This window comes from Mastomys coucha, unplaced genomic scaffold (genome assembly GCF_008632895.1).
Source record: "Mastomys coucha isolate ucsf_1 unplaced genomic scaffold, UCSF_Mcou_1 pScaffold20, whole genome shotgun sequence".
Taxonomy (NCBI): domain Eukaryota; kingdom Metazoa; phylum Chordata; class Mammalia; order Rodentia; family Muridae; genus Mastomys; species Mastomys coucha.
This window is the reverse complement of record NW_022196903.1, coordinates 9,081,064-9,107,014: the sequence shown is the minus strand read 5'-3', so window position 1 is coordinate 9,107,014 and position 25,951 is coordinate 9,081,064. Positions and strand designations below refer to the sequence as shown.

Here is a 25,951-nt window from a genome sequence, read left to right as displayed (position 1 = left end):
TATACACACATAAGAGAACAATTTGTATACTTTTTTCCTTGACATAAGTACTCAGAATATGTCAAGAAGAAGTGTTGGTTGTTGAAAACTTATTTGAGTTTTATTTTATCTAAAATATTTTGTCTCTGCCTGTTTAAAAATACTTTCAAAGCTATCTCGTCCTCTCAGGCTACTTGTTTTATTTCATAGAGCACTCTAAGTGCTAGCAAAGGAGTTGTTATAGAATGAGCAGAAATGGTAAACAAGTGTGAATCTTTTGAAGAAGCCAAGAGATAGTTGCACTCCACTGCTTTCTCCACATGGCAGCATTGCTCTCAGGGATGCCTTGTAACTATATGTTATGAGGTTAAGTGATTATGCCATGGATCTAGACTGGAGGTAGAATTTAAAGAACAGAACAGGCTACAAAGGGAAACAAGTTAGCTATAAATTGATATCACTCTTTCAATTGTACAGAAAATGCCTTTTTTATTAATAAAGCATTTACAGGAAAGCTGACAGAGAAAACATTGGGGTTGTGTTTTCTGTTATTCATAAGCTATGCTATAGTATTTCATGGCTTTCCTGTATTTTCTTATTCTTCCAAATTAATCATTTTTATTGTTTTTAATGCTATGAATAATTTGTTTGAGTTTATGAAAACTATCTCTAAATCCAAATATATATGCTGCTGTCTTTCTGTTTCTAGCTTCTATATATTAAGCATAGGATATCTTATTGATATTTTTTCAAATTCCACTAGAATAATATTTGTATTATTGATGATCTCTGCTACACTGATGGGGATAAACATCCTACCAGCTCTTGTTTGATCTGTAGACCTCAAACTTCAAATTCTACTTGGTCAGTTTTAGATGGTAAGTTCTTTTTTGTTAATTCAATTATTTCTTATACAAAAGTCTTAGAGTGATTTTAAGCTATAACTGATACTAATGTATTTGAGACTGATGAACAATGTCTCATTACATCATAAATTTATTTGCTTTAAAAAAGTCAAAAGACAGGAGTATGTTTTTATATGTGGTCTTGAACACCAAATAATGAGACTTTGGCTAATAATAGGTGTCATATGTGTTTATATCAAGTGGTTTCATAGCTCTCTTAATTTGTGACTATACCCTCCATGGTGATACAATGATAAAACTAATTAATGATGTATATCTTAGAACTTACTCTAATATTAAGTGATATAGTAAACTATATATAATTTATATCACTATACAGTAATAGGTTATAAGATATGTATTTTAATATTTAATAATGAATATTTGAATAGTTCATAGAAGAATGAAATGGGAATTCTTCAGATACATACAATTTTCTATATCTAACTTTACTGTAAACTATATATAATTTATATCACCATACAGTAATAGGTTATAAGATATATATTTTAATACTTAATAATGAATATTTGAATAGTTCATAGAAGAATGAAGTGGGAATTCTTAATTCAGATACACACAATTTTCTATATTTAACTTTACTTTGTTCAGTTTTATGGCAAAAATTCAGCTATTTCAGCTCCAATGGACATGGATCTATCATTTGATACTTAAGATAGACTCAGTACTCTATAAAGTGCTTTTCAATACCTCTCTTCTGTGATTTGATAAATATGAGTACAAATAAATTAAGGATCCACTCGTCTGTCCAAAAGGTACCACAAATAGTGGTCACATGTCATAACATCTTCACTTTCCCAAGCCTATGGTAATTTCATGTATATATCTGAGTTCTTTCTTTGTGTGTGATTAGGTATTATTAGCTACATGGGATAGTAAGATGCAGCAAGACATGACTCTCAGAGCCTATATAACCTTATCTATAACTAATACTTTATATTTACATGCCATTATTTATGTAAATTCCATTACTTTGTTAGATAACTTCTTTTTATTCATTGCATAGCAACAAGATTTATAGAATATTAGCCAAAACCAGTGAACATTTGAGGGAAAATAGCAAGAGTGACAAAGAAAATGGAGACTACCTTCCTAGTTGGAGCCTTTCTTGTTTGTTTGTTTGAGACAGGGTTCCTCTGTGTAGCTCTAGCTGTCACAGAACTCACTCTGTAGACCAGGCTCTAACTCAGAGATCTGCCTGCCTCTGCTACCTGAGGGCTAGGATTAAAGGTGTGTGTTGCCGGTGAGTCTTTCTTTTAATGGCTATGGTATGACTGATTTGTGAGTATCTATCATGTTTAGTGGTATAAGTAGCCTTAAAATAGGTCTCATGTAAAGGATGAGGGAAATAAGGTCAATAATGAGGCAGCTTTCAAAATTATACAGGGACATATTAGTATCTGGACCTGGGGTCTCTTAGTACAGTGCATCATGTGTACATATAATGCACTTATAGTCCAATGCCATAGTATAGTTGTATCTCTTAATTATGTTTAGCTAGCAAGTGAGAAAAGTACATATGTTACAATATAAGACAGTATAATGTATATTTTAGAATGCTTTCTCAGTATAAAGAGAACATTTTCTTGTTCCTGACACAGCTTCAGTAGAGGTTATGTGAGCCTGGACACAGGAAAGAGCTCGGAGGAATAGGAGCTTGGTCTGACTGTTCACTCCCAATTGTTATAAATGGAGAAGTAGGCAGAGTGGAAGAAGCATTAGGATTTGGATGAGGAGTATAATCATAGAAAGTAGTGGGAGGTGCAGAGGGGGAAAGTGAGGCTGAGAGAATCCACACAGATAGAGTAACAGGGTCCAAGATACTCAGGATGCCCAAGCAGTGGAATGGTCAACACAAAGTTAAGACAAAAGAGGAATGCCTCTAACCTGCAGAGTGTAAAACTGTCTACATGTGTTATGCAGTATCCAAAGTATTTTAGACTAGGCTCGAAAAACTGACTCTGAACCTACCACTCACTTTACATTTACACAGAATGGAATGCGTTTATGAAAAGAAAAAAAATAGCAGCTCATAGAACTTTAAGCAGAATTTAAGTCCTTATTAGATGTTTGTCCCTGTGGGAACTATCTGAATTCTTTCATTTTCTATCCAGGTACAAGATTAAATTCTTTCTCTGTTACAGATAACCAGCCCCCTGTGATTCAAACACTGCAAGACAAATTACAGGCATTTTATGGTGAAGACTTTGAATACCAGTTCATGGCCTGGGATCCAGAAGGCTCTGAGATACATTTTACACTGGATTCTGGTCCTGATGGAGCAGGTGTTTCCTCTGAAGGACTTCTTAGATGGAAAACAGAGTCACGGACTCCTCAGACATTCACTGTCCGTCTTAAGGATGGCTGTGAGGGTGAATCTACAGTCACAGTGGAGGTCATAGTTACAATTACATAAATGTCACTGGAACTTTTACAAATAGAGCCACTTTATTTTAAATCCTAGCCCAAAACATAGTCATAATGTCAAAGGGCAATGGTGACATTAAACGTTGCATGTTTGTATTAAATGTTACTTGTAACAGCATAGCACCTTAAAGACACATTTAATAAGTCCTAAAGCATGGGTCTAAATTTAGGGCCCAACATCATGCTCTGTACTTGCAAACAAGAATGAGTATCTCACTCATTTCCACTCCCAAGCAAATCCTGACTAAAATAAAACTGATAACTACATCTTTTTCCTTCCAATGAAAAAGTCTTGGATGCTGAATTAGAAACCACAAATACAGAAAGAAAACACGGAAGAACTCATTGACAATTTTTCCTTTACTGATATATGTAGCATGTCTGCCACAAGGCTTAAATTCTTATAAACTCCTTGTGATGTGCATGCATGCTTGAAGTTTTGCCTGTATATTTTCACACAGACACATGTGATGAAAGATTACTGGGTTTAACTGTATTAGCCTAGCAATTGAAGATATTGTCAGCTCTTAAATGGAGATAACATGGTGGCTGACTGCCTTCCACATTACGGATTTTGTTTCCTAGAATTCTGTTTGCACTTAAAAACTGATGATTCTATCCATGGGGTATGGTGTTACTTACATAAAATATGTGTCCTTGGGAAGATGACAAAGGTGGAATATAAGTTCAAGGCCACTTTGAATTATTATTGAATGTATTTTAAAAATTAGAAAACAAAGAAATTGTTCTGTTAGGAACATTTCTAAAAGTATTTTATGTATCACCTATATTTTAGCTTCACTCTTGAAAGGAGGTGTAATTTTTTTAAACAAGAATTTTGCAGAGAAACATGACTTGTTTATCCATGTCCATAAGCCCTCAGACCTATCCTGATTTCATGGAGTGGTAACTAAACGTAATTTTATTCAAAATATCACATTCAATACTTTCCTTTTATAGGTGACTGTGAAGTCTTGTGACTGCTTGAATGGTGGATTATGTGTGTCTGATAGGAAATTTCCTCCAGGAAGTGGAGCCTACCTTTGTGACTGCTTGCCTGGTTTTTATGGCAATCTTTGTGAGGCTGAAGCCAGTGAGTGCCAGTCAAACCCTTGTGGCCTTGGAAGATGCATTAAAGGCTTGCACAGGTACTCCTGTGACTGTCCTCCTGAGCTCACAGGTCAGTCTGGGTTCCTTATGAACGAAATGAGAATGTGAATGAATTAGACAGAAAATTTCCTTGGAGTATTTTTTTGGGGAAACTATGCAAATCTATGTTCTTAAGATTTTAAAGCATATTTTTTAAAGTCTGGCAAAAAGTAACCTAGACATAAACACTGCATATATCCTCTGATAATTTTTAATTATGAATTACTTTCAAATACTTCTGCACTTTTGCTTTTATATATTCTTGCAATTTTGTCTATTTTATGATTCCGACAGCAACCAAGGAAACTCAGTTGCATGTTTATAGGCATTCCTAAATCTTTTTGGCAAGTAAAAGTACATTTAAGTGTATTGATATTGAAATATAGATCAAGGAACCCCATGGAAGAGGAGGTGAAAGGAGCATGGGAACCAGAAAAGATAGAGAACACCAAGAGAACAAGACTCTCTAAATTAACTAAGGAAAGCTTGTATGAACTTACAAAAGCTAAATCATGAAGTTCAGAGCCTACACGGGTCTGCACCAGGTCCTTTGGGCATATATTTTAGCTTTCAGTGTAGTATTTTTATGGGAATCCTAAATGTATGAATGAATGTGTCTCTGAATCTCGTACCTTTACTTGGGGTTCATTTACTTCTGTAGGTTTACATTGACCAACTTCCATGTGATGGTGTTTGTTTTATCTTTTTATCTTTTATTTTTTTAAAAAAACAAATAGAAACATTTACTTAAAGTATCTTTAAAAGAAATATAATGTAGAATAATAAAAATGTTTCATGAGAATAAAAATGTTATTATATAAGAAGTGCTTTATTAATAATTTACTAACTTAGAGACATCATGGGTTTAATCACAGTTGGAAAAAAACAAAATGCAAGCATAGTCACAAATTCATTACTTGTCCTGAGATGTCTGACTCCATAAATAAGCATATGATAATAATAAGCCTAATTCATCAAAGACTTGAAAGTCATGTATGAATAATTTTTTGGGTATAGAAATGTAATATTAGATTAACATACAGTCATTGAGCTGACTTTTCTAAAATAAGTCAGTTTTAACATAGATGAGCAAAGCAGAAAATTTACTTGTATTTAACCTTTTTGTTATTTTAAAATTATCACTTAGGCATATGAAAGACATATATCTCATTGGTTTTGTGTTATGGACTATATTTAAAATTATTCAAATATTAACTTCCTCAAAAATGTATATATAACAAGGACCCCTTTCTATTCATAATATGAATTTATTCATTCAAATAAGATGCTAAGTACATCACAGTATCTTATTGGGAAAATTTTGAATTTTTTAACATGTAAAATTAAAATTTTCAGAGTCCAGTATTTTCTTAACATTAGTGAAAAACATTCTAAACAATCATTCAAAAAATTCAAGTTTTTAAAGAAAAGTATCAATTTATAATTATATTATTTAATTATATATCATATACTGTAATTCTTCCCTCACATATTAATCTATTTGTGTTTCAAGACATACCTTGTTGTATTACTTATTCTGACCAACTCAAAGTCTTCCTATCACATCCTCCTGGTGATGAGACTACTTATTATATTTATAGAAAAAAATAAATTTACATGTCTGAAGAGTTGAGCTTATTATTAAAAGAAGTCTAAATGATTTAAATTTGATCATATAGTAGTTTTTAAATAAATAGTAAATGTATTTCCTCAGTAGAGGTGTGGAAGTATTAAATAAAGGAGCAGGAGAACCTGCCAGGCAGGTACATGCTTGCCACCCCAGAACTCAAGAAGCAGCAGTATGACACATTTTTGTTTAACCTAAGCTACATAGCTAATACCAGGAAAGTATAAGTAACCAAACAATGGGATGTTAGACATTCAATAATTTAAACTATTGGTCTCTTTCCTATAGGCAAGAACTGTGAGAAGGATGTAGACGAGTGTGAATCTTGGCCTTGTTTCCCAGGTGTGGAGTGCATCAATGTCTTTGGTTCCTATCATTGTGGTCCATGTCCAGAAGGCTTTCATGGGGATGGGAACATGTGCCATGGTAATAGCCCTTGCTCGCTGCTTTGTTTTATGCTGCATTTATCTACTTCAGGTCACTCAATAGCATTTTCTTCCACTTATATGTTTCTTCAGTATATATACATCATGTTACATCTAGAACTGGATGCACAGGATACCAAAGTGCATCTCATATGTCCTCACATTTAATTAGTATGTGTTAGCAAGAGATGTGATGAATAGCTCCATGGTGCCAAAAAGATGGTTACTTTTTTTTTGTTTGTTTGTTTAGTGTGTGTGTGTGTGTGTGTGTGTGTATGTGTATGTGTATTTTGAATGAAGGGCACAAAATCATTCCTACCAGAAAGCATAATGGAGGACTTAAAAGAGGCATGAATTGAGGGAAGGGAAGGGGTGGGGACTGAGAAGACTATGAAGGTCAAGAGAGAGGACTGAGTTACAGATGAACTTTTACGGTTGTTATCCAAGGAGACAGAATTTGTAGAGGATGGGGGACACAAGAAACTCAATATTTTAAAAGTGAGTTCCAGAAGACAGCATTAAAGAACTATATATATGTTATTGTTAAGTGAATAAAGATCCCCTTTTTATGAGATATTCATCAATCACCCAATCTTTATATGATGGTAAGTGTATATGTCAAGGTTACAAGTAAGGAGGCCTGTAAAACCTCCTCCTTGTTTTCCATAAGATTAAAGTAATTACCCCTAGTTCATTTTTGTGGAAAGATAAGAATTGTATAATGCACCACTAAGTATTTTCTTTTCTTTCATCATCTCTACAATCTTAAATCTCATATTACAGAAAAACATTGGAAAAATAATTTCTTCCTAATTCTGAATTGTGGAAATTCAAGAGCAAAGGTGTAGTTTAGTTGTCTTCAGGAATATTTCTTCTTGACCATCAGACAATGGTGTTTACACTGTTGTCTACACTAAGGCCCTTCCTTCTATGTGTACTTACCAGGTACCCCTTCCTCTTCTTAGGACAACTATCTGCTTAGAGCAGAGATGTACTTTTTCACCTTGTGCAACCAGAATCCCTTTTACAAAGGCCCTCTCTCCAAACACAGCCATGTTTAGGATTCACACTTTTACAGATGAATTTTCAGGCATACAGTTCATTCTAAATCTGAGGATTTCTGGGAAAAAAACTTAACTTTGATCTAATTTCTAGTAGTTAAGTCCAAGAGACTCATGAATCCCACATTATGACTCATCAGACTTTGTTTGCATTAGTTGAACTCTGATGTGTTTGACCTACTGATTTAGAGTTGAAACAGAGATTTTAAATGACTTTACTACAAAACTGTGGTTCTCATGAGGTCTCACAAAAGTGTTATTGAAGAAGAGGATGGTAAAACTGCCAAAAACATAAAGCTGATATTAAGCCAATAGATGACAATGTCCCCAATAAGACCGGATCTTGGGTCAAGTCTAATACAGAATACTTTCCAAATGTCTTCCCTAAGACTAACAAGTTATACCTCAGTTATTTTTACTTTTAGAAAGATAACCTGAGGGTTATATGAGATAACTTGAAATACGTTTTTCCCTTGCTAACCTCCTGACTGCTTAGCTAAATTTAACAGAATGAGCAATGTGAATTTCAGGGAAGCTTATCAGTGGATATTCCATAGCTTTCAAACCTGTTGCCTTTCTGTATTACCTCATGTATCCAAGTATGTTGCACATTCCTTGAAGGCTGGAACACTATGATGACTTTTTATTACTATATGGTTCTTAGTTATAAATGCTATAAACCACACATAAATGAATGGATAACTTGGCATCAAATGTGGGTAGGGTAGAACATTGATAAACATTCTGATGAACATTTCTATTTATTTCTTTGCTCTTTAGACTTGAGCTTTCAACCACCATCCATGGAGCCTTCACTGGCAAGCCCAAGCTTCACTCAGAGTCCTGCAACAACTTTCAATGACTTCTTAAACTCAAGGAGCACATCTCACTTGTCAATAAAATCAGTTATAACTCAAATGGATAATACGAAGAAAGATGTTTCTCATCAGACACCAGCTTATGAGTATGTGGATCATGTTCTCAGTTCAGATCTTACTGTTGATGAGCTTGAAATTCCAGCACACAATGATAGTTCTTTAAGCATCAAACCTAACAGTTCTTTTGGCCAGGTAGATCCTGTCCAGAGCACTATTCCAACAGAGACAGAAGGGCACAATGCTCCAATTAGCAAACCTTTCCAAAATTTCTCTGGGCAAGAGTTTATATCATTGACTACTAAAGCTGCAATCACTATTTTGCCAGAAAAATTTGGATCAACCAAAATATCAACCTGCACAGAATCATCTTGTTTCCAGGGTGTTTCCTGTGTGCCAAGCACAGGTGGTCACTCCAGGTGTGGACGCTGCCCCTCTGGGTATTACGGAGATGGTATCACTTGCAGAGGTACTGTGAGAATTGTTCACCATGCGTAATGTAAACTAACTCACTTAAGTTTACGTGTAACTAAGAAGGTGTAGTTCTTTGATGATTTCTACTCACTCTGCTTACTTTAAAACATTTTGGAAAAAGTGGGTTTTCTGAATTGCTTTTAAAAATTACTGTTATTATTAATTACTATTAAAAATATCATTACTATATAAGTATTAATCATACAGTTGTACTTGCTCTATTCTAAATTTCTAAGTTCTTTTTTTGGTTTTTTTTTTTTGTTGTTTTGTTTTTTGTTTTTTTGAGACAGGGTTTCTCTGTATAGCCCTGGCTGTCCTGGAACTCACTCTGTAGACCAGGCTGGCCTCGAACTCAGAAATCTGCCTGTCTTTGCCTCCTATTCTAAGCTCTATAGTAACATCCTGGTTTAGCCATCATACAATCTATAACCTCCCATTTTGATTGCTATTTTTCCGTTTGTACATGTGACAGGGCAGGTCTTTGTGAGTCTAGTTATCTAGTATCAAGCAGCTAAAAAGATGAGACACAGTTCTGAATATAAACCTGTTGTAGGAATTTAAAAGATGAATCCACCCTGCAAACTTGCTTCCTCCCCCTCCCGACCATGTCCTGATGGGCTCTTATTATTCTCTCCCAGCTGTTAAAAACATCTTGCTCACTCTCCCAGCTTTTAAAAACATCTTGCTCATATGCAACTTTTTACATACCCCCACAATCATTTATCTAAAAAGTGCCTAAGTCCCAGTAAGTAAAATGTGGCTTTCAATGCCTTAATAACCAATCCAATTTATATAATAATAAATTCACAACTTACAAGATGCCAATACAATAATTTCTGAACCAAATAATAAGGACAATATTAATAATAAGGACCCAATAATCTATTTTGTAAAAAACCTTTGCTTGTTTGCATAACCTCGTGGGGTCAGACTCATCTTTATTGTCTGTCTCCATCATGACCTCTCTCCTCCTGCTCCTGACCCTTCTCCTCTCTTGCTCCTGACCTTTTTCTTCCTCCAACTCTAACTCCAACTCTCTATTCCTGTCCAGTCACAGGCCTGTCACTGCCCTATTGTGATTGGACAGAGAAAATGCTACAGCACAAACCTGATCAGTGTTGTGGCTCAGATTCTTGTCAGTCCACAGCTGGCATGTAACACTTCAAATTACTAATTCTGACATACTTGCTTATTTTCATAAACTAGGATTTCCTGTATTGCCTCCAATACTTTTGACACTCAATTTTACAAGCATTGCTTATATGTTTGCTTTGTATAGTCATTGCTTTTGTTTAATACAAATACAAATTTTGGCTTTGGCAATGAAGAATCTTTTTCTTAGGTGTTTTGCTATTGCTTCTATTATTGCTTTGTTAAGAGTAACTGCATCTTTTATGGTTAACAAATAGAGCAAAGCCATCTCATTTATGGTGGTTACATGAGAAGTGTTAAAGACCCAATGAAATATGTCAAGTACTCAAGATGCTCAAGGGAATCTAATCTCATTAGCTTTTGACTCCTGGAACCTTGCTTTTTGGTTGAGCATCATTGTCTATCCATCAATATTTAGTTGTGGTCCATCTGAAACTTCACTGAACTCTGTAACACAAGTGAATGTCTGGCTGCTTCCTCTACTGCAAGCTATGGTTATTGGAATAATTGCCACATAATGTTTTTCTTTCTTAGTCTAGTAATTATTTTATTCAGTCATTCTAATCATGAAGCCAGTATAAAGAAAATAATTATGTGTAAATGTAGTAGCTGTGCATTTAATAGATCATTAAAATGTTCACATTAGAAAACTTCAGATTAGGGGGTTGGAGTTCAGTACTGAACATGGTGACTTACAATCATTATAACCCCAGTTCCAGGAGATTGTATGACCTCTTTTGGGCTGTGTAGCATTTTGCCAAAACAGCTACAAAATAAAAAATTTGTAAAACAAACCAAAAAAAGAAAAAAGATAAAGGAAAAGAAATTTTGGCTTGGTTGTTGTGGTACACACCTTTAATGCCAGCATTTGGGAGGGAGGTGGATCTCTTTAAGTTTGAGACCAGCCTAATCTGTAGAGCAAGTTTCAGGACAGTCAAGGCTACAAACCGTTTTTGGAGAGAGAGAGAGAGAGAGAGAGAGAGAGAGAGAGAGAGAGAGAGAATGTTCATATCGATAGACAAAATACACACACACACACACACACACACACATACACACACACACATGCTACATTTCTGACTTTGTTCCTTGTTTTTGTAGCATTTTGTAGATCCTCCTGTGGAAGAAACAGAGAATGTGTTGCTCCAAATATATGCAAATGTAAACCAGGTTATACTGGTTCCAACTGCCAAACTGGTAGGTACATGATTCACTAGTTTGTATAATAATTTTATTTGATAACCAATATTTCTAAGCCGTGGGCTTTATTTTTATGTAGCCATCTGTTACCCTGTTTGCAAAAAGCATGGAAAATGCATTAAGCCTAACATCTGTGAATGTCCTCCAGGGCATGGTGGAGCAACCTGCGATGAAGGTGAGAATTCCAATTACAGTCTCAAATATGGAACTAAGTACAGTGTTATTTCCTTGGAAATATTTTTTAAAGGATAATTGTCTTGCTGTGTTTTTGTTAATGAGTACTCATCTGTGCTAGGATAAAAGCTCACAGTTTAAAAAATATTCATACTAATTCTTTTTAGGGGAATTTTTGTTTTTAATTTGAAAAAAATATTAACTGTACAGGTGTTTTGTCTGGATGTATGTCTGGACACCATGTGTATACAATGTCTCCAGAACAGAATGTCACATACCTTGGGACTATATTTACAGAAGGTTGTGAGCTGCCATGGATGGATACAGGTTATCTGGAAAGCAGCCAGTATCTCTTAACCATTGAGCCATCTCTCCAGCCCCTAACTTTAGACTTTTGAACACCCATACTTAAGAAATCGTAGATCCAAAGAATAATTGTTTCTCTTCCAAAATATTTGCTTTTTGAGATTTAGGTATTTGGTGAAAATTAATTATTTAAATGACTTAGTATATTAAATGTAAAACTCAAGGCTATAAGGTAATAAGAAGAAACCTAAAAGATGACCCTAAATATATATCTGTAGTCATATGTACCCTGCATGGTTTAGGATTAATTATTAAGTCGGGAATCTACAGAATACAACTGATAAAAGTAGGTGCTTTTTAAAAATTAATTTGCTATTTTTAAAACAGTTTTTGGGACTGAATTCTAGTAGGTGATACATATAATCGTGAATGATCTTAGAACCCTGTTAAATTCATTAATGACAAAGAAAACTACAAAGTAACAAAATAATTTTAGAACTAGTAGAAGTCTTCAAAACTAATACCAAATGAGAGTAACTATGGAATATATAAACCTGTTTTTGAAGAGGAATTCATAAGTCCAAGTTCACATTTTAGAAGCTGAAAGTCAAGTATTTTTATTCAATTAAACAGTCTTCATAAACCATTCATACACCAGCATTGTGTTTTTTTTTTTAATTTTCATGTATAAACCAAAACATGGTGCTGATTACTAAGCTTCAGACCTGCAAATTCACATAGTGGATTCCACTGAAGGGTAACTACACAGTAACGGGAACTGAGTTTAGCCTGAATTGTTCTTATAATGGAGCTTTACTGCAGGCAAGTTTTACACATGCATGTATACTGATTACTGAAACCTGACTTAATACTATCTGTGTCTGCAGAACATTGTAGCCCTCCTTGTCAACATGGGGGCACCTGCTTGTCTGGCAATCTCTGCACTTGTACTTATGGCTTTGTAGGACCAAGGTGTGAAACACGTAAGTAAAACTCTCTTACAATCTGCTGTAATAAACATCTTCTTTGGTAAGTTGATGGCTTTCGTGATAAATAAAACAAACTAATCCTTAAGCAACATTGATGCATTAAGGGAGCCAAGGGTTCCTAGAATGGAGGTCAAGATGCTTACATGGGTGTTGCTGTAATATTTGGGAGGCTGAGAGGTGACAGTCATGAACTGAGGAGTTGTCTGAATTACACACAATGAATTTGTGTCTCACGAGAAAATGAAGAGCTGTTCTATGAATAGCAACGTCACTTTCTTTGAAATAAGTGGAAATCAGATTTATTAATTTGTTTATAAGTTTATTTTATTTAATTTATATCTGATTATGTACACTAGTTACTAATAATTTTCCTAAATAACTAATTCTTGTTTGGTGCTAATAATTTTCTAATTTCTCCATCTCTATCATCAAGAAAATAGCTGAACATAAGAGCCTGAGTTCTTATGAATGAATTATCCTGACCTTTCTCTATGGTCAAATTCAATTACTAGTATTTGACAGTTACAAGCTGAATTTGTCTTTCTTTTATCTTTGTTCTGTGACCTTAGTGGTCTGTAACAGGCATTGTGAAAATGGAGGTGAATGTGTTGCACCAGATATTTGTGAGTGCAAGTCTGGCTGGTATGGACCCACCTGTAGTACAGGTAAAATCAGAATTATGTACAATAAAGGTATCAACAAAAAGAAACTTCATATGCCCCAAAGAGTTACATCTAAGAAACAAAACTGAGCTGACAGTAATGATATGAGGTAGTTATGTATAACACATTTTTAAAATTTTTACCTTTCATCCTCACATTTCGCGTTATCTTGAACCTTACGCATTATGTTACCTAATCAGTACCTTCTTGCTGTTGTGTTTCTATGGTATGTGTTATATGCAAAAAACACAGAACACTTGTGTTTGTTGCAATTTCCCCATTTTAGTTTCTTTTTCCTTTTCAATCCAGGACATAGACATCCTACTTTACTTAACATCTGTTCAATTCTAGATGTCATGGACAGCCATTACATAAATCCATTTATTAATCAGTATCAGGTGTGCTTCCTTAGCAGAGGTCTGCAGTTGGTCATTCTAATCTAACTTACTGTCCCACATAATATCTATCCTCCTATGCTTAGAAGGAACAATGTTTCCCTTATTTATTACAAGTTCAATATCCACTTTAAACTCTAACAATAATTTCATCTGTAATCCCAATCTAATGACTTTTATAATGTGCTGGCTATACATGAAGCCTATAGCAGAGGAAAACAAGATCAAGCCGATCTTGCCCTTACATCAAGTCTCACATCATTATTGAAAGAGACAAGAGGTACAAGTATATTTTTTAAAATACAACTGTGAAGCAAGTTGGCTTATGATAAGAAATATAGGTAAACTATATATTACAAGTGAAAACATTAATACCAGAAAATGGAGTTTGGAAGAAAACTGTGTCTGCATGCCTTGGAGACTGGATAAAATCTAAGCTGAAAGTAGAATTAGAAGTGCTTTCAAAGCAAATCATTTGTGACCAAGCATCAGCCTTCTGAGCATGGAAGGGCTTGAGTGAAGTGACCATGTTTTATTTGCAAAGGGATAAAGATGTGTGCATAGCCAACACCGGTGCTGTTCAGTCAAACAGCCTTTCTTAGCCTACAGTCATTACCAAAGCATTCTAAATTTTAATCATGCTCACTCTTCAGTCTTAGTTTTATTGCTAACAATGTTAGCACACCAAATAAACATACTTACAAGCAATGACAATGTTACTTTGCTTCCTTTCATTTGGTAAAGTCTAGAATATTATTGGCTCCTTTTACTTGTAGTTGAAAGGTACATACCATCACACTTCCTTCCATCCATCTGTGCCACATTCATTCTTAAAATAACAGTGCTTGAGTCCTCTTTCTCTCCTGTTGTTCATTAGCAATATGTGATCCCATTTGCCTCAATGGTGGTTCCTGTTATAAGCCAAACACGTGCCTTTGCCCTGGTGGATTCTTTGGAACACAGTGCCAGAATGGTAAGCATTCCTTGTGCATAAGTATAAAAGGCAAGTGGAAAAGTGGAAAACTAGGAATACAAAATGGGAAAGTGAGCTCTTCAAAAACACGTGCCAAGTTTTAGATGGAAAAAGGGTGACTGTGTTCCCTTTCTGTTTGTTTCTTATTATTATGTAGATATGGCCATGTAAACCAGCTAGTACAGATGTATCAGAATTGTCAATAATTCAACATCTGTTAAGTTAACAACCAGGGCATGGTCTGTGAAGTTTTGTCAAGCCAAGATATGAAGCAAATGTACATCCTTCTAGTACAGTTTATAAGTAATGGTAGTGCTTCCATTGTTTTCGATCCAATAATTTTTGATACATATTTTATCTAATGTCTAATGTTTTCCTGTGGCCCCTCTTGATTTTAGATTCATTAAACATTTGTGAAATGCATCGATGTATAACTCTAATTAAAATGACTTATTTCTTCCTTTTTCTTTTCTTTGTCTTATTTATTTTTATTGTTTACTTAAGATTTATTTATTTACTTTATGTATATGAGTATGCTATTGCTGTCAAACTAGAAGAGGTCATCCGACCCCATTATAGATGGTTGTGAGCCACCATGTTGTTGCTGGGAATTGGACTCAGTAGAGAAGAGGCATAGGGACTTGGTGGCACCATTTAGGCAGAGCCAGGAGGGTGAGGAGGAGTGGAAAGTGGAGAGCAAGGCTAGTCAATGAAGCAGTAGGGAGCATGTTAAGTCCAAAATAGGATCTGGAGAGTGTAGCTAAGAGTCAAAGGGGCAGGGAGCCAGGAGAAGAGGGCAAAACATTAAAGTGGTGAGAACTGGAATGGGGGTCAGGGATAGAGTCAGAGAGAGAGAAAGACAAAGAGAAATAGGAGATAGAGAGGAGAAAGAGAGAGGGAGAGAGAGAGAGAGGGAGAGAGAGATAAAGAGAGACAGGGAGAGAGAGATAGAGAGAGAGGGAGAGAGACAGAGAAAGAGAGAGGGAGAGAGAGGGGCAGAGAGAGAGAGAGAGGGAGAGAGAGAGAGGGAGAGACTGACTATGCCTGGCATAGACTTTAGAAGATGAAAGCTCACCTGCCCCCCCACCCCCAGTGACACACTTCCTCCAACATGGCCACACCTTCTAGTTCTTCTAACCTATCAGAGTCCCATTCCTTGGTGAGTAAGCATTCAAATATAGCAACCTATGGAAGCCACTCTTATTCAAACCACCACAGATATATTACACATCTTGTAATTTTCTTTCCCACGATTAACAAATTATATTAGATACATATTTAGAAAAACAAATTTATCTGTAGGGCCAATGAGATGGTTCACTAGGTACAGATGCTTGCTATCAAACCTCAAAGCAGAGTTCAGTCTGCAAAATCTATACAGGGGAAGAGAGAGGTGTTTCCTGAAGATTATCTTCTCTGATCTGCATCACACATGCACACGCGCGCGCGCGCACGCGCACACACACACACACACACACACACACACACACACACACAGACTCAGTATGTACCTGCAGAGGTTCAACCTAAAGCAATACAAACTATCTATTTGTTGAATTAATTCTTAGTTAATAAATTTCAGCGGTGGGGATGCTACCCGCCTCAATGGTTGATATTCCTGAATGAAAGACACACACACACACACACACACACACACACACACACACACACAGTCTTTATATTTTAATATGCCTTAAGCAGCACAATACCTGGATGACTGACTGCCTAGCGTCAGTGCTGCTAGAATCTACCTCCCATCTATAATTCTGAGTTACCACTTAGTAATTTCTGTGTTCCCTCGTGGCTGCTCTTAGTCAACTGTTTGAGCCATGTTTCTTGACCCAGAGACCAGGGCGCTCTCGTGGCTTCTCTACCCCTTGGCAACCTCTCTGTCTGCCTCTCTCCAAGCCGGGAAATCCTCAAATCCCGCCCCTGACTGTCCTCCTCAGCTATTGGCTCTGGCATCTTTATTTACCAATCAGAACCACCTGGGGCAGGTTCCCAGAAGCTACATGGAGATAAATTTGTGCAAATAGTTTTTGGAGGAACATAAATAGCATTTGTAATACAAGCAGCTATATCTATTCATTAAAATATCCAGTTGCATATTTTGTATTGAAAATGCTATTTCATTCATAAATCTTCTTAAAATCAATTTTGTTTTTAGGGATAGTGGAAATTAAGAAAACAGTTATTAAAAGGATCTGATCCAAACTGGCAGTCTAAATAGTTCTTTTACTAAAACACATTAATTTATAAAACAAACTAAAATCCACGAAACAATCTATCAACCGAGGAGAATTAAATTTAAATTAAACAAAATAAATAATCAATACAAGAAAATCCAGTATTTATGGTCTATGGTATAGCTTGGTGTCAGAGCACTTTCTTAGCATATACAGAGCTCTGGCTTGATTCTCAACACTGCATAGAAAATCAAGTAACATTAAATTTTAATGTTTGGGAGAAACAAAGCAATAAGAATTACCTCATAGAAATGATAAACAATCAAGTTTGTTTCCTAACCTAGCTTCCCTAGAATGGTCAATATGAGGAAAGTTACATTAAGCAGCTAACAAATATTCCCAACAAAGGAATTTTATTTTATTTTATTTTATTTTATTTTATTTTATGGTTTAAAAGATTTTTACCCAACATTCACAGGAATCAGTCATAGAAAGTTACATTGTGACATAACTAGATTAAAGTTCCTTTAAAGTGTTTCCTACTAATTTTATAGTAGTGTAACAAATGGTAACGGTCTTTCTAGTTTGCACAGGAGGAAATATAACCTAACTTTGAGCTAAGTGTGGGTTCACTTTCTTAATTCTCTTCAGATCATTTCACAGTTGGCTTCCCATGCCAATGAAGTATAAGTTCCATTTCACAGTGCACTCAGGATTACACTGAAGACTCTAGCTGGCACTAAGGCGTTTTAACGATGCTAACCTCCTAGAAGCCAATGGCTCTGAGTTCTGCATTTTATTACTTAGGAAGGACAGTTGCAATGGCTTGCACTTGTGATCTTTTATTTTTATAGCGCATCTCTCTATCTTATGGCTCCATAGATAACAAGCCCATGAAGCAATGTGCAATATATAATAATTCAATATGCGCTGTTCACACATTGCTGCCACTTGTTCTTTTAGCTGTCTGTCACCCTCCCTGTAAAAATGGCGGCCTGTGCATGAGAAATAACGTGTGCACCTGTCGTGGCGGGTACACTGGAAAGAGATGCCAGACAAGTAAGACACCACTAAAATATTTGCATTCCACAGGTAAAAGTGAATCTTTGTTGTCTGACACGTATTTTGTTGGGTTTGTCTTTTTAACTTAAGGCATCTGTGAGCCTGTGTGCATGAATGGAGGAAAATGTGTGGGACCAAATATTTGTTCCTGTGCTTCTGGTTGGAGTGGGAAACGATGTAACACACGTAAGTAAAGCAAAGAAGACTCTCAGAGTGTCAGCACAGACCTTCATGAGGGCAGCATGCAGTAGAATGTATGACAGCCAAAGTTCTGTTTTCATCTGTTTGTTTTTATTTTTGCTCTTTTATTCCTGCTCTGGGAGATATCACTTTGAAATCATGAAAGACCGAGTCATCTGAAACAGTGTCCAGCATTTTCTAGTTTTTCCACATAGGCCAGCATAAGCCATGGATCTGGACTAATCTGAAATTGGGTTATGAGGAAGATTTGAAATGAAATCACCTGAACTCTGTAGTTGAGCTCTTTGCAGGCTGAGGCCCTACCCATCCCAACAGATTAGCTGCAGAGCTAGTGACGACTCCCCTCACTTAAATGACTCCTTTATTCTTTGTATAAAATTGTTATTTAATCTGGAGGTGAAGGTCCATGCCTTTAATCCCAGCACTTGGAAATCAAAGCAGTAGGACCTCTGTGAACTCAAGGCCAACTTGGTCTACATAGCCATTTCCAGGCTAGGCACAGCTGCATAATGAGAGTCTGTCTCCAAATAAACCAAGATAATTGTTTTAAAGTAATATATGGTGTATTGCTTTAAAATGAAAATCACTGTAAAACTCCAACTGGGGAAGAGGTAGGATGCATCATGGTACTCTGAAGACGATTAAAATCACATTTTTCTTTCTTTCTTTTCCATTGTTTTTGATACTGTAATATAATTACATCATCTCTCCCTTCCCATTCTTCCCTCCAAACCCTCCCTTATGCTCCCCCTTGCTCTCTTCCAAACTCATGGCCTCTTTTCTCATTGATTATCCTTTTGTGCATATCTGACTGTATTAGTGTAGAAAGACATAGATAAATAGAATAGAAAGAAAGAAAGAACAAAAGAAAGAAACAAAGAGTGAGAGAAAGGAGAAAAGAAAGAACAAAGGAAAGAGAGAGAGGAAGGGAGGGAGAAAGGAAGGAAGGGAGGAAGGAAGGAGGGAAGAGAGGGAGGAAGACTACTCAGTCTGAATCATTTCTTTTATGTGTGTTCTCAGGGCTGACATTTGCTTTTGAAAATGACTTTATTCACTCCTCTCTGGGGAAAACTTCTCCTGATTTTGGTCTTCCTTAGTTGTCTGTGGTTCTTTATGTAGAACCTTTCCCAAATCACTTTGGCAGTTCTATTCTTGTCCTTGTTCAGCTCTTGTTTAGGCAGACATGTTGGTAGGACTTTTTCAAGATTATGCCTGATATTGGGAACTGATATTAATAAAATGTTTTCCTTTAGTTTTTTTTATTCATTTTATTTTATTTTACTTTGGAGACAGGTGCTGGTATCATTTAGGCTGGCCTTGAACTTTCTATGTAGCTGAGGTTGAACTTGAACTCCCGATAATACTGCCTTAGACCCCAAAGTGGTGGAATTACAAGTGTATCCTGTCACTCCTGGCTGAGGAAAGATATTTTAATTCTTGATTTGTAAACTTTTCTTCTTTTAAAAAATTTCTTCTTAAAAAAAAGTTGGTTGTTTTATAGTTTATGTTATAATTTGACTAGTAGTTTAAATTTATAATTTCTTTACCTTTGTATTTTCAGCAATCTGCCTTCAGAAATGTAGAAATGGGGGTGAATGCATAGCCCCCAGCGTGTGTCATTGCCCCTCCACCTGGGAAGGGGTGCAGTGTGAAAAACGTAAGCAGCATTCTCTACTTCATCTTCTGCAAATGAACACATTGGAATAATCAATCTGTAGTTTATGAAGAAGTCCACAGTAGAGACAAAATTTTAGATAACTGATCCCTTTAAAATTAAAAAGATGGGCCCACAAGATGGCTCAGTGGATAAAACTGGTGAGAACAGATCCCACACGTTGTTTTCTGACTTCCACACACATGCCATGAGTGTTCCTCTCCCCCATACTATCCTAATTCTGGTGTATCACTCTGATAAAATATCCTGACAAAAAGCAGCTTAAGGCAGAAAGCATTTATTTTAGCTTACAATTCCAAGTTATATGTATCACTGGAGGGAGGTCACCATGGCAGGAGCTTAAAGCAACTAGTCACACCCCATCCCCAGTGATGAGAAGAGAGAAGCCAATGCTACAGTGCTTGGTCAGCTTCTCTTCCACTCTTATACACTTTGGGGCCCTAAGCCTGGGAATGGTGCTATCCATTTTCAGACTGGGTGTTCCCACACTATTTAAGACCTAATCAAGATAATCCTCCATAGAAATGTCCGCAGGCCAACCTGATCTAAGCAAACCTTCATTTCAACTTTCTTCCCAGGTGGTCCTAGGCTGTGTCAAATTAACATTTAAAGCCACCTGTCACATATACAAAATAAAAATAAAGATTTCAAAGCAAAAATAAATGTTGGGCAATTTTATATCCATTTGAAAGAAGTAAGAGTTTATTTAATAGTTCATTTCCCAATTCTCTTATTTCCTTTTAAAGCTTTAAAACAGCATGCTAATCACACAAATAATGGGCTTCATTATGACATTTCATAGTGTGTATAGTGTCTGCTAATTATTTTCATTTCCATTGCCCTCCCTTGCCCCCTCTCTGCTCCTGATGATCTTCCATGGATGTGGAAGCTTCTGTTACAGGTGCAGACGGATATTCTTCAAACATAGCCAGAAGCTGGGACTGTGCGTTCTCCACACTGCAGGGCCTTTATGTGAATCACATGTAGTGACAGTTCTAACTGAGCATAAGTGTTACCGCCATCTTCTGGGAAACGGTGGTAATGCCCATTCAAAAATATGCTAGCTGGAGGATGGAACTTTGTTAGTGTGGAACCCTGGGGTGTTATGTTCCTCCTCAACCACATACAGCAGCAGGGATAAAAACGGCTTCTCAACTCTTGAATTAGGTACTTTCACAGTTACATTTGGCAGCAGAGTGACTCCCATGAAAAGTAACTACATATATAAATTTTGTTGTGTTTAGTTTTACTCAATATTATTTAAAAACGTACTACCTGTCCTTAAAACATTATTTTTTAAATGTCCTTTACTGACATTTTATTTTTAAAAGATTTATTTATTTTATATAAGAGTACACTGTAGCTGTCTTCAGACACACCAGAAGATGGCATCAGATCCCATTACAGATGGTTGTGAGCTACCATGTGGTTGCTGGAAATTGAACTGAGGACATCTCAAAAAGCAGTCAGTGCTCTTAACCACCAAGTCATCTCTCCAGCCCTCATTAAAACAATATTTCAAGAATTATATTAATTTCTGTAATGCCACTGAAAAGTATTTATATTTAATGCAATGACCTTTACCTTCCCCTTATGGTAAACATTTCACATATTGACAAGTAATTATTTTACTACAAGCATTTTTATAGATGATTATGCACAGATAGGTATAGATATTTTTAAGAACCACTTTAGGAGAGATTTCCACAAACACCTTTCTTGTATGAACAGTGCAATCATAGTCCAAGAAGTAACTGAATATCTGGGCATGGTGGTTCACACTTGTAATCCAAGCACTTGAAAGGTTTGGTCAGGGGTACTGCAATGAGCCTGAGTAATTTAGGCTGCATATGGAGTACAAAGCTAGCAAAGGCTCAGAGCAAGATTCTGTCTCTAGGAAAAAAAAAAAAAAACCAGAAAGGGAGAAAAGTCAGGGTATTTCCAGTTACTGTCCAAAGTAGGATATAAATTGTTTCATATACATACCAGTATCAAATTGTCTCTTCGAAATGCTTTTTAAAAGATATATTTCAAATAACTTAGGACATAAGTAATACAGTTTTAGTTTAATTTAATAAAGTGTACCTTGAGTTGGGAGTATGGGTTCTGGAGTTAAGAGAGCTTATAGATTAGATTTGCCAATAGACCAATCACTGACAGATTCTTTGTATCATCTATTTTTTTCTACTCTAATGTAACTACCAGAAAATTTAAACCATACATGGTTCATATGCACTTCTTTCCTATAATCCTTTATAATTTATCTTATTTATTTTTAAGTGGCACAGAAACTGTACATCTCTCTTTGTGATGTTCCAATCCATATATGCACCATATGAAGTAATGACCATTGAGAATCACAGTAAAGACTCCAATCTCAAGATAGCTTCAGGACAGTAGAACACAGTGTATTATGGTATTCTATTATAAAGTGTGATGACTATAAAATCTGCTTGTTGCAGCCATTTGTACTCAAAAGTGTCTTTATGGAGGAAGATGTGCATTTCCTGGTGTGTGTTCTTGCCGCACTGGATATTCTGGAGCCAAATGTGAAAAGAAGATACAGGTACTTGATAGTACAAATGATAGATGTAGGCTTCTCTGTCTGTCTTCTACCTGGTAATGGATTACTGTTGATATCTTATTTCAAAAACAGAGCATACATGGATTCAATGTTTGCCTCCAAAGCCAGAAAATATTATCATTTTACACTCACAGAAATGTCTTGTATTCATGTAAATGAGTACAATGTATATGTCCCACCATACAATGGGGTGCAGGATTCCGAGACACCAAAGGACAGCTACTCCACAGTATGACATAGGACACATTAACTTATGCTTTGATCAAATGCCAGACTCACTTCGCTCAACATACTCACCACTTTATATTAATGAGCCACTACCTTGGTGATTAAAGTACAGCCCTACAATTTTAATGGCCATGTTTCACCAAAAGCAAGTATGTTCTCATAATCCACCCCCAAAACTTCTCTTGCTTTATTTGCTATGTATAAAAATCTATTTCTAAGCAAAGAAATATGCTTACTACTAGAATTGGGGATTCTTTGTGTTTCAGATACCAAAGAACCAAGGGAAGAAGAGAATTTCTTGCTGTAGGAGACACGGACTCACCTTGACCTATAAAGCAATTGTTGTAATGCATTTATTCCAAAACTTCTATCTACAATTTTGCACCATATCTACTCAGTCACTACTCATATTTTAGACTAGCTAGATGCTATTTGGTTCTGATTTCTATACATATTAGAGGCATGAGGCAATGACATATGAGGACACATATTTGTGCACATGCATAAGACCCTTCAAAAATGTCTTACTCTATGAGTTTTGATATAAAAGCCATCATGTATTTACTCAGTACTTCAAAAGGCCCATGGGCCAACACTTGAGATATGAGGGCTGGAAGATCTGAGGTTTAAGTTCAACTTTAGCTATGTAGTAAACTGAGACACTATGTCAAAATAAAACAAAGTAGCCCAGAGATCATGGAGCTCTAAGTATATTGAAACATTATACTACTTAAAATGTTTTTAAAATGTTCTTCTTGAAGTTTGAAACTGGATCAATCTGTTATGGGATGCACAGTCATTTTCTGTATGTTTTTCTCCCTGCCCTGTTTTTCATCCAGGGAAAATATGACCCCACCCTGAGAATAGTAGGGACACAATAGAGTCATGGTGTGAAATTTAGGATATCAAGCTATTCAGTGCTTAGCTGGTTAGATCTGAGCAAGCCCTCTGCAAGTCTGCTATCATGCATTGCATTGAACACAGGACTGGAGAATGGTGAGGGAAGAAAAGGATAGGAAATGAAGCTGGGAGAAATGTGTGAACTAGTCTGAATATGTAGTCCTTCCGAAAAGATATAAAAGTTGGTTTTATGGGACATTGAGCATTTCAATGTAATACTTACCCAGTGTGCATCACATTGTTCGATCTACAAGCTCCAGATACAGGTGAGCTTATTTACCCTCATTTGGATCTATTTTATGAAAACAGTACTGAATGTAGCAAATTTGACAAAACTAAAGGACTTTGTGTGGCATGCCAGAGGAAGGGAAAATAAATAGATAATAGTAAGAGTTTCTACTGCTTATTGGAATGTGACTTTCTCTTTCTATTACAGATGAAACATCGTTAAGAAACATCTGCTATTTACAAGCCTCTATCATTAGAAATGCAGTTTTATTCAGAAAGAGTCAAGATAGTTTTTGAAGCTTATTTGGATATTGCTTAAAGTATTATGAAGATCAAATAAACTAAGAAAATGTGGAATGATCTAAGTTGTCAATATCAAAGAAAAATAAAATAAAAGCTCCAAGTAATTTGAATTTGACTTTGAAGTATGGTTTGATACTTGATATTAAGTTCGTAGTCCTGATACAAATATGGTGATATTTGTGAGTTTTAGCAGTTGCAGCTGTGACTATGTCTGTATCAGAGGTCAGTGAAAATGACATGCTACTTAATTTCTCTTAGATACATAATGTTTAATGCATAAGTATAGATTGCCAGGGTTTTTTTTTATAAAAATTGGGCATGGAGATAGAGACCTAGAGGTTGGCAAAGTAGTTGCAAAATGTCTGAAAGATTGATTTTGAAGATTTCCACCTCAAGCACCAACCTAGTACTTTCTAGTACAGTACTTCTTAAACTGTGAATAAGGACCTTTCACAGGGTTACATATCTGATAGCTGGCATATTGCTTATTTATATTAATATTAATTAAAATTATGAATCATTTAAGTTGCCCATCATTAAATTACAGTTATAAAGTAACAATAAAGGAGCTGAAGGGTTTGCAGCCCCTTAGGATGAACAACAATATGAACTAACTAGCACCCTCAGAGCTCCCAGGGACTCAACTACCAACCAAGGACTATACATGGTGGGACTGATTGTTCTGGCAGCATGTGTATAGTAGAGGATTGCAAAGTTGATCATCAATGGGAGGAGAGGCCCTTGACCCCATGAAGATTCTGTGCCCCAGTGTAGGGGAATGCCAGGGCCAATAAGTGGGAGAGGGTGGGGTGGCAAGCATGGGGAGAGGGGAGGCAACAGGGGTTTGTTCTTGTTGGTTTTTGTTTGTTTGTTTGTTTTTTGGAGGGGAAACTGGGAAAGGAGAAACCATATGACATGTAAATAACTAATAAAAAAAGAAATATAAAGTAAAAATAAATAAATAAATAAATAAATAACAAAGTACCAATAGAATAATTTTATGGTTGGGGGGTCGCTACAACAAGAGGAACTGTATGAAAGGCTAGCAGCATTAAGAGGGTGGAGAACTTCTCTAGAACTCTTGCTGTTGCCGCAGCAGTCCTTTAGAAACTTCAAACTCTAGCACCAAGTCTCAAGCACAGTAGGCTCCTCTGAAGCACGTATTACAAAGTGGCTGTGAGTCTTTCAACTATCTCAGCACCCAAGCATAGATACTAATAGAAAAAAATAATAGCTTGGTTCAGGAGATATTAAGGATGAGGTTGTGGGAAGAACACAGAAGCTGTAGGATGGGGGTAAGTGTTTTGAAATACTGAGTTCTGGATGTGACATTGGTATCACAATTGTAAACACATTGCAACTGGAGTTACTGCAGCTCCAGTGAGTAGTTCTAGACCCAAGCACACATGGGCACTACAAACTAGACTGGGCTATGCAAAACAAACGAAAAGATGTATAGTTAGTAGAGAATCCTTTGGGAAGAATGCTGAGAGTTGGAGATAGTACGTGGGAATAGATGCAGAATACATTTTCACACCTGGAGAGGTATTACTAAGAGCACAGTGCAGGAACAGGGCAGGAGATCCACTAGAGGATAAACCCAGCTGAGGCCTGTGACAGACACACTTTGGATGCAATTCAGCTTCAAATCCTGGCTCTACTTCATCCCAAACATGTGGACTTGTTAAGGAAACTTCACCTTCCTATACCCTTGAATCCTCTCATTTGCAAAATAATGGTGAACATACTTACTTCAGAGGGCTACTGGGTAATTTTAAAGTTAAAATGAG

At 36.2% G+C, this 25,951-nt stretch overlaps 1 protein-coding gene across 2 annotated transcripts in view; it reads left to right on the top strand.

The window, feature by feature from the left end:
- Positions 1–24,271, top strand: part of Vwde (von Willebrand factor D and EGF domains) — a 62,884-nt gene extending 38,613 nt beyond the window's left edge. Inside the window, exons 8-23 of one of the 2 annotated variants that reach the window (XM_031380763.1) lie at positions 743–857; positions 3,050–3,300; positions 4,293–4,512; positions 6,397–6,534; positions 8,375–8,938; positions 11,197–11,292; positions 11,375–11,470; positions 12,663–12,758; positions 13,334–13,429; positions 14,699–14,794; positions 17,944–18,039; positions 18,133–18,228; positions 19,805–19,900; positions 22,381–22,484; positions 22,997–23,074; positions 24,067–24,271. In XM_031380763.1, coding sequence (XP_031236623.1) covers positions 743–857; positions 3,050–3,300; positions 4,293–4,512; positions 6,397–6,534; positions 8,375–8,938; positions 11,197–11,292; positions 11,375–11,470; positions 12,663–12,758; positions 13,334–13,429; positions 14,699–14,794; positions 17,944–18,039; positions 18,133–18,228; positions 19,805–19,900; positions 22,381–22,484; positions 22,997–23,074; positions 24,067–24,081 — 2,253 coding nt within the window. In that variant the 3' untranslated portion in view covers positions 24,082–24,271. The remainder of the gene's footprint in view (positions 1–742; positions 858–3,049; positions 3,301–4,292; positions 4,513–6,396; positions 6,535–8,374; positions 8,939–11,196; positions 11,293–11,374; positions 11,471–12,662; positions 12,759–13,333; positions 13,430–14,698; positions 14,795–17,943; positions 18,040–18,132; positions 18,229–19,804; positions 19,901–22,380; positions 22,485–22,996; positions 23,075–24,066) is intronic. The other variant, XM_031380762.1, reaches the window with a different exon arrangement.
- Positions 24,272–25,951: the final 1,680 nt, after the last annotated feature.